This window comes from Anguilla rostrata, chromosome 2, assembly GCF_018555375.3.
Source record: "Anguilla rostrata isolate EN2019 chromosome 2, ASM1855537v3, whole genome shotgun sequence".
NCBI lineage: Eukaryota > Metazoa > Chordata > Actinopteri > Anguilliformes > Anguillidae > Anguilla > Anguilla rostrata.
Window position 1 is genome coordinate 66,849,460 of NC_057934.1, and position 13,327 is coordinate 66,862,786.

Below are 13,327 nucleotides of genomic sequence, written 5' to 3' on the forward strand. Positions count from 1 at the left end.
CGCCAAATCCCTCCAGTCTTCTGATGAGGACAGCCGTGGGAAACCACATTCAGTGCAAATAAAAAAAGCACTCATTACAGTAAGTGTAAAGTAGCAGAAATACCCGGCGCACAGCTCCACATGGGACCCTGAGGAAGCACCAAGGTGACGCCTGTGAGCGTAGGCTGGGGTGGGGGGGGGGGGGGGTAGTGAGGGATGTGATGGTGATGTGGAAGAGAACAGACAGACAAGCGTGACAGGGACCGTCTCAATCTGAAGAGACTATATTTGAGATATCACTTCTCTAATATTTAAAAATTATTTTTTTTAAATTATCTGACGCCCAACGTGGGGCTGAACATGTCCAATTCCCACCCCAAATTGGACTATCCAATTAGCCCGTAGCCGAGTTTGTGTGTGACCGATTCGGGGGAAGAGCAGACACCCGTGTTTCCCCCCCCCGAAATGTCGTTCACCAGCTGCTGCTTTTCTCACCGCGGCCCACAGCCACGCTGACACAGAGCTGAGTAGGAGGAAGGTGTTTCACCAGGCAGCCCACGGGCGCCCAAATCGAGAGCCACCCTCGCTGGATTCCGTCTGAGATCGCGCTCTGGCTGCGCGGACGAGCCCCGTGACTTCATTTCCCTTAATAAAGCCACCGATAAGACGTGGACGGATGTCGACAAATACGTCGACGAGAGCTTTGCGGGCCTTTCCACTGTACGCGTCTGGCAGCTCTCCGGCGAGTTTTACTCACTGCCTGCAGGGAAGGGCACGTCTCCCCAGCTGGCCCACGTCACAGACAAACCTCGTGTTAGGAAAGCAATGGGGCGGGAGCATGCATGCTAGCAATAGCCTAACCTGCTGTAGAGACGCGTTACAAACATTCCCACTTGTCGATTTATGTTCGAATGAACAGTCAGGTAAGACTGTTGCACGGACATGTTCACTAAATTAAAATAAAAAAAAAAACGTTCTACTGAAAATTCGACCAGGAGCACCCTTATGGCATCTGATTCTGTAAATGCAATGTATATTTTAACATGGATTGAACTGCTAAATGCAAGATAAATTAATAGCAAACATCAGTGGTCTATGCTAATGTCATATGCTAGCAATCACATACAAATGAATTAAGACTATTGTATACTATTCGCAATGGATTTAAGTGAATTTCTATGATATGATCTATGTAAAGGTAGAGACTATGTTGAATATAGATATATGTTGTCTGAATAGGCAGAACCACATAAAAATCACAGGCAAAAGACTGCAGTTTATCCTTTCTCTGGACTAAAAAGATTTGCATGGCAGCATGAAATGAATAACTGCACAGGGCACTTCTCAGTATCGTGTTTTTATCAGGTGGAATTTCCCCAACTCTCAGAATAGCACATTAATACAACCCAGTTACTCAGTTCAGTAATTTCATGCTTACTTTCCAAAGGTTTTAAAAAGAATGACATTTTTAGGAGTGATCTAGCGTGTCTTATTTGAATGGACAGACTAAAAGAGGATGGCATTACTTTTTCCAGAATATCTTCAGAAAACACAAAATGGTAAGCATTGGGAGCGTATGATTTGTCAATTCATGGCAGCAGTTTTTGTTTTTTTTGGTTTTTTTTTGGACAAGCACTTCGGTGACCTGCGTCCAATCACATCAAATTGCTAATGAATCCCATTACAGAACACAAACTGCACGAAGGGAGCTGCCTCTCCTCTCACCCGGGGCACCAGCGCGGCTCCTGCATCCCAGGCAGCACCGGGCCTGTAAAACCGCCAGCGGCTACTGCCAAAAATCCAGAGGAGAGCGAGGGGAAACGGCTCAAGGTGACCGGCAGATTTACGGCGAGTTTGAAGTGAAGTTTTTCGTCATATCGTCTGGGAAACAAAGACGGCGTTCGCGATTCCGGCTTGCGACACGACCGCGGTCTGCCGCGATTTGCCCCGACAAGTTAAATTCCAGAAAACGAACGCAGGCAAGCCGGTCGCTTACGCAAGGAGTTAGCAACTTCCTGTTGAAGAACGCGGTCCACGACTGCCACGCGCAGGGTTTTACGTAATCAATAGGAGTGATAGATCAGTCACTGGTGCTGAAGCTGCAGGGGGACGGCACTCACGAGGCCTCCATTGCGTGACGTTAAAGATTCCAGGAAGGAGATGATGTCACTAATCCCTTTTTCTTCCCGCTGCGATTAATTTCCCGCGTACTGCTCGAGACCGAGGAGGAGCAGCCAGAATACAGAAACTCCCTCATCGTTACGAGTAGAGTGTAACCCTCAAAACTGAAGGCGTAAAAACTCTTTACAAATCCATCCCACCCAAAACAGGGTCCCTACACTTAGTGGTCTGATTGACTGAAGCGCTTCATTGATCTCCAGTGGAAATTCCCCAACATAACCACATAACCACATAACCCACCCACCCCCCACCCCCGAAACTGTTCGGTATTCTCAATATGTGGGTCACATAAAACGTCCTGGAAAATTATGTCTTGAAAAGAGTGGGGGCCCAGGTGTTCATACTGTGCAGTACAGACTATAAATCACAATCGGTATGGTGCCCCTAAGGGAACTCTCCATGAAAGGTGCCCAGATTGCCACTCATTCTGAACGTGAAACAGGACAGCCTGTAAAGCCTCTCCCCGCTCCGGTCCACAGTCTCCAGTGAGGCCGGCGGTGGGGGGGGGGGGGGTACAGGACCAGCGCAGGGACATTTAGACAGGCCTTTCGAGAAAAACACAAGGGCTTGTACCCGACAGCAGCGAGCTTGTACCGATCAGGTCAGGAGTCTCAACCTCCTCCTCCTCCTCCTCCTCCCACTGCAAAGGCCAGAAGCCCACCTGCTCTGGGCGACTCCCGCCCTGTCCGAGGGCAGAGGCGGGGTTATGGGCGGGGTTAGGGGCGGGGCTTACGAAGCAGTCCTCAGGCACTCGCACAAGGGGCCCATTATGCGACGCGCGAGCCCGGCAGTGACTGACTGCTGCACATGCCACGGCGCACGCTGGCAGGGGTACCCGAGCTCAGCGAGATGCAGACCCTGCGGGAATTTCACACATTTCTCTGTCCCTCGCATTCTCTCAGGTCCTCCATTAGAGTCGCCTCGGGCTCACTATGTGAATCTGCAGAATGCAATGGAAGACCCCTGGGCCCGGTATAAAGCACACTGCATGCCTTGCCCTGGGCCCATGGTAACTGAGTAAGGACAGAGAGTGCTGCAGTCTGGGCCCAGCAAATCACCAGCTGATCCAGTCAGTGTTGGTCTTGGCACCCTGCCTCTATCAGAGGGCCATAATGCACTTTGCTCTACGTATAAAAAAATAAAATATAAAAAAACCGTCGCCGGGACGATGTGCCAGGCTGTCCTTTGACTCAGAGCGCCCTCTGCGAGCACTCCGCCATGCCCGCACTCAGACACAAGCCCTGGCGTACTCGGGCACGCCGCCGCACGCGCTGCCGACGAGTACACACAACAAAGCGTGCAAACAGATCAGCCAAACAGTGTGATTTCACTGGCGTAACACTGGCAGAGCTGCCACATTCAAATTATGTTCTGGGGGAAAAAAAAACAACAAAAAAAAAAAACCACTGTAAAAAAAAAAAAAACACGGAAATGATTGGGCGGATCCAAACCGTGCCTGTGCTGCGAAGCCATGAGCACAGTCGGCACAGTCTGAGGCTGCGCCCCGTTTCTGCTCGCTCGTCCTGATGACTCTTAGGGGCGTAGGGGGCTCGGTAACGTCCTCCAGCGTGAAAGACGCATCCACACGCAACAGCTGTGCGTTCCCTCCCACACTTCCTCCTCCTCCTGCAGCTGCTGCACCGCTGAGACGCGGCGAGGTCTGAGACGCCACCTTCCCTTCGGGGGCCAACAGCACGCGTCGTACGTAGCTTTGCATGTACAACTTGCAGCAAGCCACCATCGTCACTGTGCTATATTTTCTATAAACCGGCAAGCACATTTTAAACAGACACAAACGTCTATGAGTGAGGGTGGGAGGGGGCGTTAATGTTTTATTGAGATAATCAGACTAAAAGCAGAACTTAAGTCGTCGTGAACTCTTAAGATTTAATGAAGTAATTTTTCCATCGTGCACTCTCGACCCTGAAACAATTTACAAGAGTATTCAAAATGATTTTAATTTTTTTTTTTTTTTTTTAAACAGACAGCCATTGCAACAGAGCTTTGCACAGTAGAATCAGAAAGATTAACCCAACGGGAAGGAAGAGGTCGAGTTCTGAGGAGAATGTCAATGCCTGACCCCACCGCCAGCGAGCCTTTCTCTGTAAGAACCTACTATTTGGCATTACGAGTCAACCGATGAGGACATTAATCCTGAAGAAAGATTAAGATTAGAAGGGCTCAGTGGAGGGAGCTGCCCCTCCTGACTGAACGCTGCTTCCAAAGAGATACCCACAAGCCCCCGCTCCCAAAGAGATACCCACAAGCCCCCGCTTCCAAAGAGATACCCACAAGCCCCCGCTTCTAAAGAGATACCCACAAGCCCGCGCTCCCAAAGAGATACCCACAAGCCCCCTGCTTCCAAGAGATACCCACAAGCCCCCGCTTCCAAAGAGATACCCACAAGCCCCGCTCCAAAGAGATACCCACAAGCCCCCGCTTCCTAAGAGATACCCACAAGCCCCCGCTTCCAAAGAGATACCCACAAGCCCCCGCTCCCAAAGAGATACCCACAAGCCCGCGCTCCCAAAGAGATACCCACAAGCCCCCGCTTCTAAAGAGATACCCACAAGCACCCTGCTTCCAAAGAGATACCCACAAGCCCCCGCTTCCAAAGAGATACCCACAAGCCCCCGCTTCCAAAGAGATACCCACAAGCCCCCGCTCCCAAAGGGATACCCACAAGCCCCCGCTTCCAAAGAGATACCCACAAGCCCCTGTACCACGAGCCCCTGTGCGCTCCGGTGCGTCAGACACCGGACCCGCAGGCAGGCCGCTCTCGCCGCGGCACACCCCATAATCCCCCCGCCCCTCGGGCCCCAGCACGAGCACGGGCACGGGCAGGGGCCCTGAAGGAGCCCCGGGACAGGGGGGCAGGAGCGGCACCCGCGTAACCCCTGCACGGATTTTAGTAGCGTGCTACGGGCTCAGAGCACTGCCTTCAGGCGGCATTCTCACGCTCGCTGATTAACGCTTCTGCAGCGCTTAACACAAACACAGGCACAGGAGACACCGCAGACCCCGGCCTCCCTCCCCTCTGGGACAGGGCCCCGACACCGGGCTGACAACTGGGGCCACTCCATGGTGGGGTTATTTTTTATTTTATTTATTTTTTTAAGTGGCAGGAATAGTTTAAAATTATTTAATTTCACATTAGTCAGGCAAATGGATAAACACACAATATTAGCCTATATGATGCCACTCTCTAAGAAACACAGTCTATAAGGAGTTTACTGTTTCTTAAAAATCCTAGTCAACTGTAAACATTTTTCCATCATGTATCAAGTCTTGTTATTTTACAATTAAAACAATATAATAGAATTAGCAAGGTTTACTTGAACTGGAAAAAAGCTACTGGTCACTCGCTAGCTAGCTAGATAACAATGGCTAACAGAAGGTTAGACTAAAGTGACCGATACCAATGAGACCTAGGAAAACTGTAGGCTGGTTAAAACCTGGGTACAGTTTGTACTCGATACAAAATAAATAAAAGCAAATATAAGCATCGGCAGCCGCTACAACTGCAAGAATAGCGATCAGTTATTTTAAATCTGCCTTCACAACCCTGGTGCTGGGGACATGGCTATCCTGCTTTAAATTCAAACAGGGCTCAGAGTTAATTAGGTTTGAATGAGCTGGTAATGGAATACTGATCTTTACGTGAGATCACAAGATTTCATTTGAGGCAAAGAAATGTGCTGCTGTTGTGTTCAAACTAACAAATTGAACATGCTCATTCACTGTTTCTATTTGTGTACCCCTTGAACAAACGTGTCCAGTCAGTTGTCCTACGCTACAACAAACAATTGACTACTCTTAACGAATGCAGCTGTAAACGTGCCTGTTGCCAATTTGATCCAGGAGCCAAGACACACATAACGAACTTATACACGTATCCACCTGTTAGACTGCAGAAACACAGACACACAACTACAGACAGAGACGCTCGGCTGTAGTGATGAGCAGAGCAGAGCAGAGCAGAGCTGGGAGAGCGCTCTGTAGCACAGACGCAGCTCAGTGTGCAACACTGCCAGCACGAAAGAGCACGGTCCAGCAGATCTGTCCAAAAAACGGTCCCGACCCTTTTCAAAACATCAGCAAAAAAAAAATAAAAAAATAAAAAGGGCTCTGAGAACCTACGAGCCAAAGAACGGCATCCGAACAGGCATTTTGGGAGTAAACACGCTTGAAGCTCATTTCAGGCAGTGAGGCTGCTTTGCCTCACAGGCAGAATGGGAGAGGGTTTTAGGCCAACAGGGCGCTTCTCTTTTTCAAACATTAAGTCAAAGACACATCTCTGTTCAGATGAGTCGTTACCCTTCAGTACTCCAGCTGCTGACCTATGTCATTACAAACAGAAAAAGGAAAAATGACTTTCTAGATCTTAAATAGCATTCCTCTGCTATTTTAAGCTTGCCAGGGCTCCATTGACATCTGAAAAGAAGGATTAAGATGATTACATCCAAATCCCCTGCACTTGCATGCAGAAATGTTCACCACATTCCAGCTAATAACTTGATAACCCATCCAGCCTGTGGCGCATAAGAAGCTCGGAACTTCCTCTGAGAGAAAAAGAAAAGGCATAGAATGGGCTTTTAATCGAAACAGCTGCAAAGTAAAGGCCCCCGTTTGACAAAGAAATAAATGGATGAAAACGTAAAAATTCAAGATTCACGTAGAAGAGCGCAGAATACAAACTACAGGGCATTCACCCCTGAGAGCTTTCTGTCCTCTCGGGACAGACAGGGGGAACAACCCAGTGTGACGTGAGAAAAACCGGCCTCAGTCATTTTCACGACTTTTAGCCATCTGCTACGGGAGACAAACTGGAGGCCTACTCTGATGATGCCTTGCAGTCCTACTGGAAAAGCTGAATTATGCATTTAATTTATTTGCTTCACCTTTTCCTTTTTTTATTACAGACGGACAACTTTGCTTCACAAATCGCGTTTCACTTCAATCTGAAAAAAAAAGGGATAACGAACAAGGCTTGGTACAGAGGACCGCTACAGTCCAGTGCTGGGTGAGTGCAGATAAGATCTTTACCGCTATTCCTTGAAAACATGACAAACACTTCCTTGTTAACTGAACTGCAGTATAACACCATGGCCACTGCACAATTCAAATGTTATGGAAGCAATAAAAATTAGGCAGACAGATCATTGTGTGTGCCTGTGTGTGTGTGTGTGTATGTGTGTGTGCGTATGAGAGAGAGTGTGTATGCGAGTGTGTGTTGGTGTGTGTGTGTGAGGAAGGGAAGTTCTCAGGTGATTTAGTTGGAAAATCTAAAAATTCTGAAGCTCAGTCACATCCACTTGTATTCACTGCTCAACATATCATAAAAGCAGATATTAACTGCTCATAACAGGCGAAATTTGAGTCAAACGATTTAATCCATCTCACTGACACACAGGGTTTGTGGGCTTCAAATTGAAATAAATTTACTTCCTGACAGCTGACCTCATTCTCGTTTAAAGTGCAGGCATTTGTTTTAATTGCAGGACAAATACATCTGCCAGTATTTTTAAAAATCACATTCCAACTTTTGTGTTAAAAAAAGGAATCCCTTCACCCAAAACAAAATATATTGTCTGGGAAATCAATGATATCCAAGAAAATAAAAATACGATTTCCCATTTCTGAGAAAATTGTCAAAAATCCTATAAAGGTTTACTATAAGTCAAGAGACAGTTGGAATTAATTTGCTGCGCAACTTTAGCAATATATATTTTGAAGTTGATTAAACAAAATAATGTAATTGCACAGTCATCTGTCATATTATTACACTCTATTATACTATATTATGAAATGAAAACGCTAGTCCGTACAAAAGAATCCACTAGTAAAAAATAACGGGCAAAATAAGTTATGACATATAATAAATGAGTGTACACACATATGAACACATGCAGTGCAAGTTACATCGTGGAAGAAAAATCACGAAATACTGCGGTTACCTTCAATACTTCCCCACGTTTAAAACTCAGCTCGTCCTCAGCAGTGGCTTTGAAATCGTACTTGGCGATGGCCTCCATGGTGCGTGCCGCTGAACACCTGTGTGCTGTGGTTGAACAGGTAAACTAAATCGTTGCAGTAGGTTGGATTATTCCTTGTTCACAAAAACAAAAAACAGAACCCACAGTCCTGATATGGGTCTCTGTGAGTCTCTCCTCCCTTTAAGACCCGTTCCACTGAGGCAAGACCGCTCACATAAATGTCCAGGCCACGAACCTGAAAATGAAATGGTATGTCAACAAACCTATCGCTACGATGCGCTTTTGTATTTGGAAGTTAAGAATAATAAATCGCTAATTCAAGCGTTTGATGGGGCCGCGCCCTGAGACACGACTGGCATTGAAAGACAAATGTATCCGAAAAGAGGAAGGAAACCGTCTAAATGACATTCCTTGTAGCCAATTACAGCCGCCTGCCAACACAAAGGTCCAATCGGCTCCGAGTAAAGGAAGTATCCAATGAGTGGATACAATCGTTCAAAGCCCAATGGGACTGCGACAGCCTGTCTCTAGTCCAATGGTTTAACAAGAATGTGACAGTCCGGTTGATGTTAGCAAAACGAGTCAGAAGCTTAACTGGGCCTGCTGAAGAACATTAACGTTAGCTTTCTGGTTCACTAGCTAACGTGGAATGCATACAACAATGAATAACCATGGTACTGCTCCGATAGTCATGAACAACACCAACTTCTGGATTATAATGTAACGTTAGTTACCTATGCTGATATTGCACATTAGATTGATACAACATTTTTATTGAAATAACATTATAACAATCTAGTCGACGTCACTACGCACTATATGAGAGAAAGTCTACGAGTTTTTTCGGCTGTCAAAATCATTGGCTATATCATGGAATAGCCAAGTTACATATTACGAAGCAGCCCCACGCCAGCTAGCCAACTCGTTAACGTTGCAGCAAATAGCGGTAAAAATACTGTAACGTTACGACTGGTAGCCTGGCTTAGGCTAGTTATCTAAAATGTCTGCAAATTGTAACTCCACAATTTGAGAATTATATTTTTTGTTGCACATTATCTCCATCTAAGCGGCTAGCCAGATTTGTAGACCAGCATTTTTCTGAAATGCAAGTTTGACAATACTGAACTAGTAGATGATATAGATCTACTTTATCTACTTTGTCCAGCTCTACCGTTAGCCGAATTATCCTGTAAGTTAACTAAAATCTTTCTAAAACAGGGACGATGAAAATCTTATATTTTTGTTCTGCGACAAATAACAGTTAAAGAAAGAAAAACTAAACGACAGTCTGAAGATTAAACAACTTCAGTCTAACGTTACACAATTATGTTTATCAAACTGCCCCGGACAGTAACGTCAACTTCAGCAATGTTTCTAGCTAGTCGCGCTAACTGGCAATATGAGAATGGTGCAAACTCCGTTATCGCTAAATGGCCAATGTTATCTAACGTTAGCTAGCCTAGGAACATTAGCTAGGTAGAGTAAACAGAAACGCCTAGCATTTACCGTCAGGCTTTTCTGATAATGGATAATTAGACATCGACTAAAATGTTTGCCGTAGCTAACTCTAACGTTTGCTTAACATAAATATACCAATTTCGCTAATTTGGTTTGTTTCACGTTCTTTTCATCGTTACTTAGCCAAGCTAGTCTAGTCTCAGATGTGTTGGTAGCATTTCGTAGCTAAGTTAACCGTAACAGTATTTTCCTACTCAGCTCGTAGCTGGGGCTTATTTAACTTGCTAGTTAAAGTTAGAGCAGTTAAAAAACGTTATTCTAACTTAGTTCTATGTTTCATATGATAGGTCGTATTGTCAAATTAGCTAGATCAACACATCGCCATGCAACCCACAATATACAGTTGATTAGCGAGCACTGCGTTGCTTATTTGCAAGATACATTGCAAAAGATACGTTAAATTAGATGTTTCCACAAAAGAGCGCAGGCTATTTAGCCATTTGCAAAGCTTGCGGTTTAGATTCTTAGCAATCTGGCTGGCACGTATACTATCAACAACTTGGTTACACCACTAGCTGTATTATTAGCCTTATTTGCTTTTCAACCTTTAGCCCAAATACTTTCCACTCTGATTTTCATATACGTCAGACAACAACTAAACTGTGTCAGTTGTCAGTAGTAGGATGAGAGATTGGCCTTGCTCGCAACCTCAGTCCAGAAAACGAAGAAAACACATATTCTTGCAGTAATTGCTAGACAAGGCTGGGCAAAAGAAACTCACCGTCTGTCACGGCGTCATACACAGTTCAAACTCTTAGCTCGCTAGCTCGCTGCGTAGTTACGCAAGTTTTTCGTCTCACCCTTGAAACTGAGACTATTTTGTTTTGTTAGACACTCCTATCTCTAATTCCGTCGTGTTGTATCATTTAAATACTAGCTACTTTTCCCTATTCTGTTCAAAGCAAGCACAGTTACTTCTGTCTCTGTTACACCGATTGAGAAAACTCTCGCGACACCTCAGAATCTGTGTGGTGTAGAACCTATGTATAGAACGCCGTAGCCTGGCTTGCTCCGCTCTCTGCCCCGCCCTCTTTAAAAACTCAATACTGTAAATGTCAGTTTCACGCACAAATTAAGTTCTGTCTGAGATGCAAGGAGATTTATCGTGATACGTTTAACAATTAATGTGCAGTGTCATCATAGTAGTCCTGTAAACTACGTTATGTAGGTATAGGCTACATGTAGACGATTTAACTTTAACGTTTACCCGTTAGAATCATTATTCCAGGTTCTATCAACTATCAATTAAATTCCCTTCATGCGTAAAATTATCCGGCGCATTGGTATATATAACTGTCACCAGAATCCAGAGTTCAGAAATTTAAATGATTTTTTCTGTAAAATAGGGGGGGGAGAGAGAGAGAGAGAGCATAGTAATACACACTTATTCCAAATAAGTATATAGTCAGAGTCCCATATAAACGACTATGAGCGAGCTACAGCAAGAAGTCCTCTAAAAAAAAATTTTTACTGCCGGAAAAACCTCTATGCTACGACTCTATAAAAGTCAACTTTGATAGGATTACCATCTAGCGGCACTTTTCGGATGCGCGCCACTGTCGTCTGCGTTTTGGATTGTACTTTCCATGCTTTCATATCCTATTAGGCTTATACTTATAAACATGTTTCCCCGGTCGATTTGTACGTGTCGTGGCAATTGCGTGGTTTGCTGTGAACGCCTCCATCTCTTTTAATAGTGATAAGATATTCTAATTATTCTGGGGTCTGTGGTCTGTGTTGGAATGTGTCCCATGCTGCCCACAGAAGACTGCTGATAGCTGCAGCAGAATGAATTCTGAAGTGTACAGAAGCATCTTATCTGCTGAAGTTCAATCCAATGCCTCCAAGCTCAGTTGATGGTGCCTCATCCCACAGCAATACAATTATCCCAAACGGGTGACCCTACAGATGAGCTTTTCAAAGCCGAAAACGGCTAAATCTTGGACTGGCCGATTCAGTCACCCAAACTGAATCCAATTGGACACGCGTATCATGAAAAGAAAACTTAAGAGGACCGGCCCCCGAAACAAGCAGGAGCTGAAGATTGCTGCAGGACTGCCAGAGCATCACCAGAGAATATAGTCAGCATCTGGTGATACCTATGGGCCACAGACTTCAAGCAGTCATTGCATGCACTGGTAAGCATGACTACTAAACAGGACTACTTTCATTCACGTAACATAAACATTAATGTCCCAAATGTTGTGGTGTCCTGAAATGTGAGGCTATGTATGAAAAGTGCTGTAATTTCTACATGATATTTTTAATGTGTATAAAAATTATTATACAATGTGTATAAAAACACCCTTAGACAAAAGCTGCAGATGTTCACTTTTTACCACATTTGAATTGTTTGAATGCACATCAAAAATTGTGGCACAGAGAGCCAAATTAAGAAAAAATGTCTTTGTCCCAAACATTATGGAGTTCACTATATGTTCTTAGTATGGACACAGCCAGGACTGTTCTTCTGACAATCAGGTGTGTGGATGTACCTGTGAGCCTGAAGCTGTGCCTGGGTGCTAGACCTGGTGTCACAGCAGGTCAATGACTCATTACAGGAAATGTGTGTGTGTAGGGGGGTGCTTTTAGTTTATCTGTATGTTTCTTCAGATATAATCTGATTAAAGTGAGGATGGTGGGTATAAAATTCCTTTGTCAATAGCTATGCATATGGCCGCACGCCATACAGATATCTCTGATGTACCAACCCCATATAGTGCTGCACTGATGTTTTGTTCACAGTCTGTTCATAGTCTCTCCTCTAGAATTAAAGGTCTAGAACAGGCCTCTAAGCATATTTAATATGAACATAATTATGTGCCATTTTTTTCTGACCGTGATCTCTGTTAACATTCTTATAACATTAATTCACTGATTAAATACACACTTCATACCACACTAACACCAAAATAAGCTGTTTGGATGGTAAGTCTGTGTATCCTGCATTTAAGATGATCATCTTTTATGCATACTCAGTGACCCCTGTGTGGAATGACAGAAACTGAGTGCTTATTTTTGACACCTGTGATTTTGTTGCGCAAGTTAGGCTTGAGCATAACTTTATCGCCACCTGGTGGTGAAAGCGATGTATTAACCCTACTTCACACACCAGATTAAAACGACCGTGTCATTCAAGGAAAACGAACAAACTCAACCTCCCTTGCACAAGCGGCAAAATGTTAGTGTCATTCTTTATCAAATAACCTTTGGTGTGTTGTACAGCAGCAATACTTCGATTTTCACAGCTCAGCCTCCACTTTAATTATCCATGTCATTGTTGACATAGTCCCTGGGGAATGTTGCCGATGAGGAGGAAATAGGAGGAATAATCATAGTATTCCGTCCCACAACAAATCTTTATCTGGCCTAGGAAGAAGTTATTGTCAGTCTTGCCCTCAATATATACATTTTATTCCATCAGTTCTGAAATTTAATCGGTGTGTTCAAAACGCATAGTTTATGTCCTAACGTTACATGCGATAGAAGGATTGAACCTGTCCTCTGAAAATAAATTTGTTTAATTTTAAACCATCATGAACGACGTGAGCGCGCTTATTATTTTATTATTGTTCATTTAATACATAGGGAATTTTGCAGAGATATTTACAGATTACGTTTTAAAGCCAGAATCTAGGTAGCAATGGCAGTTA

At 44.5% G+C, this 13,327-nt stretch overlaps 1 protein-coding gene across 4 annotated transcripts in view; it reads right to left on the reverse strand.

The window, feature by feature from the left end:
- LOC135248988 (growth factor receptor-bound protein 2-like) overlaps window positions 1-13,327 on the reverse strand; it is a 51,920-nt gene that overhangs the window by 34,520 nt on the left and 4,073 nt on the right. The window contains exons 1-2 of one of the 4 annotated variants that reach the window (XM_064324147.1): window positions 10,396-10,600; window positions 8,118-8,391 (exon numbers count right to left, since the gene is read on the reverse strand). The exons of 1 other annotated variant lie outside the window; for it this stretch is intronic. In XM_064324147.1, the coding sequence (XP_064180217.1) occupies window positions 8,118-8,195 (78 nt within the window). In that variant the 5' untranslated portion in view covers window positions 8,196-8,391; window positions 10,396-10,600. Of the gene's footprint in view, window positions 1-8,117; window positions 10,121-10,395; window positions 10,601-13,327 lie in introns of those variants that run through there. 2 more of the 4 variants (XM_064324149.1, XM_064324148.1) reach the window with 2 other exon arrangements.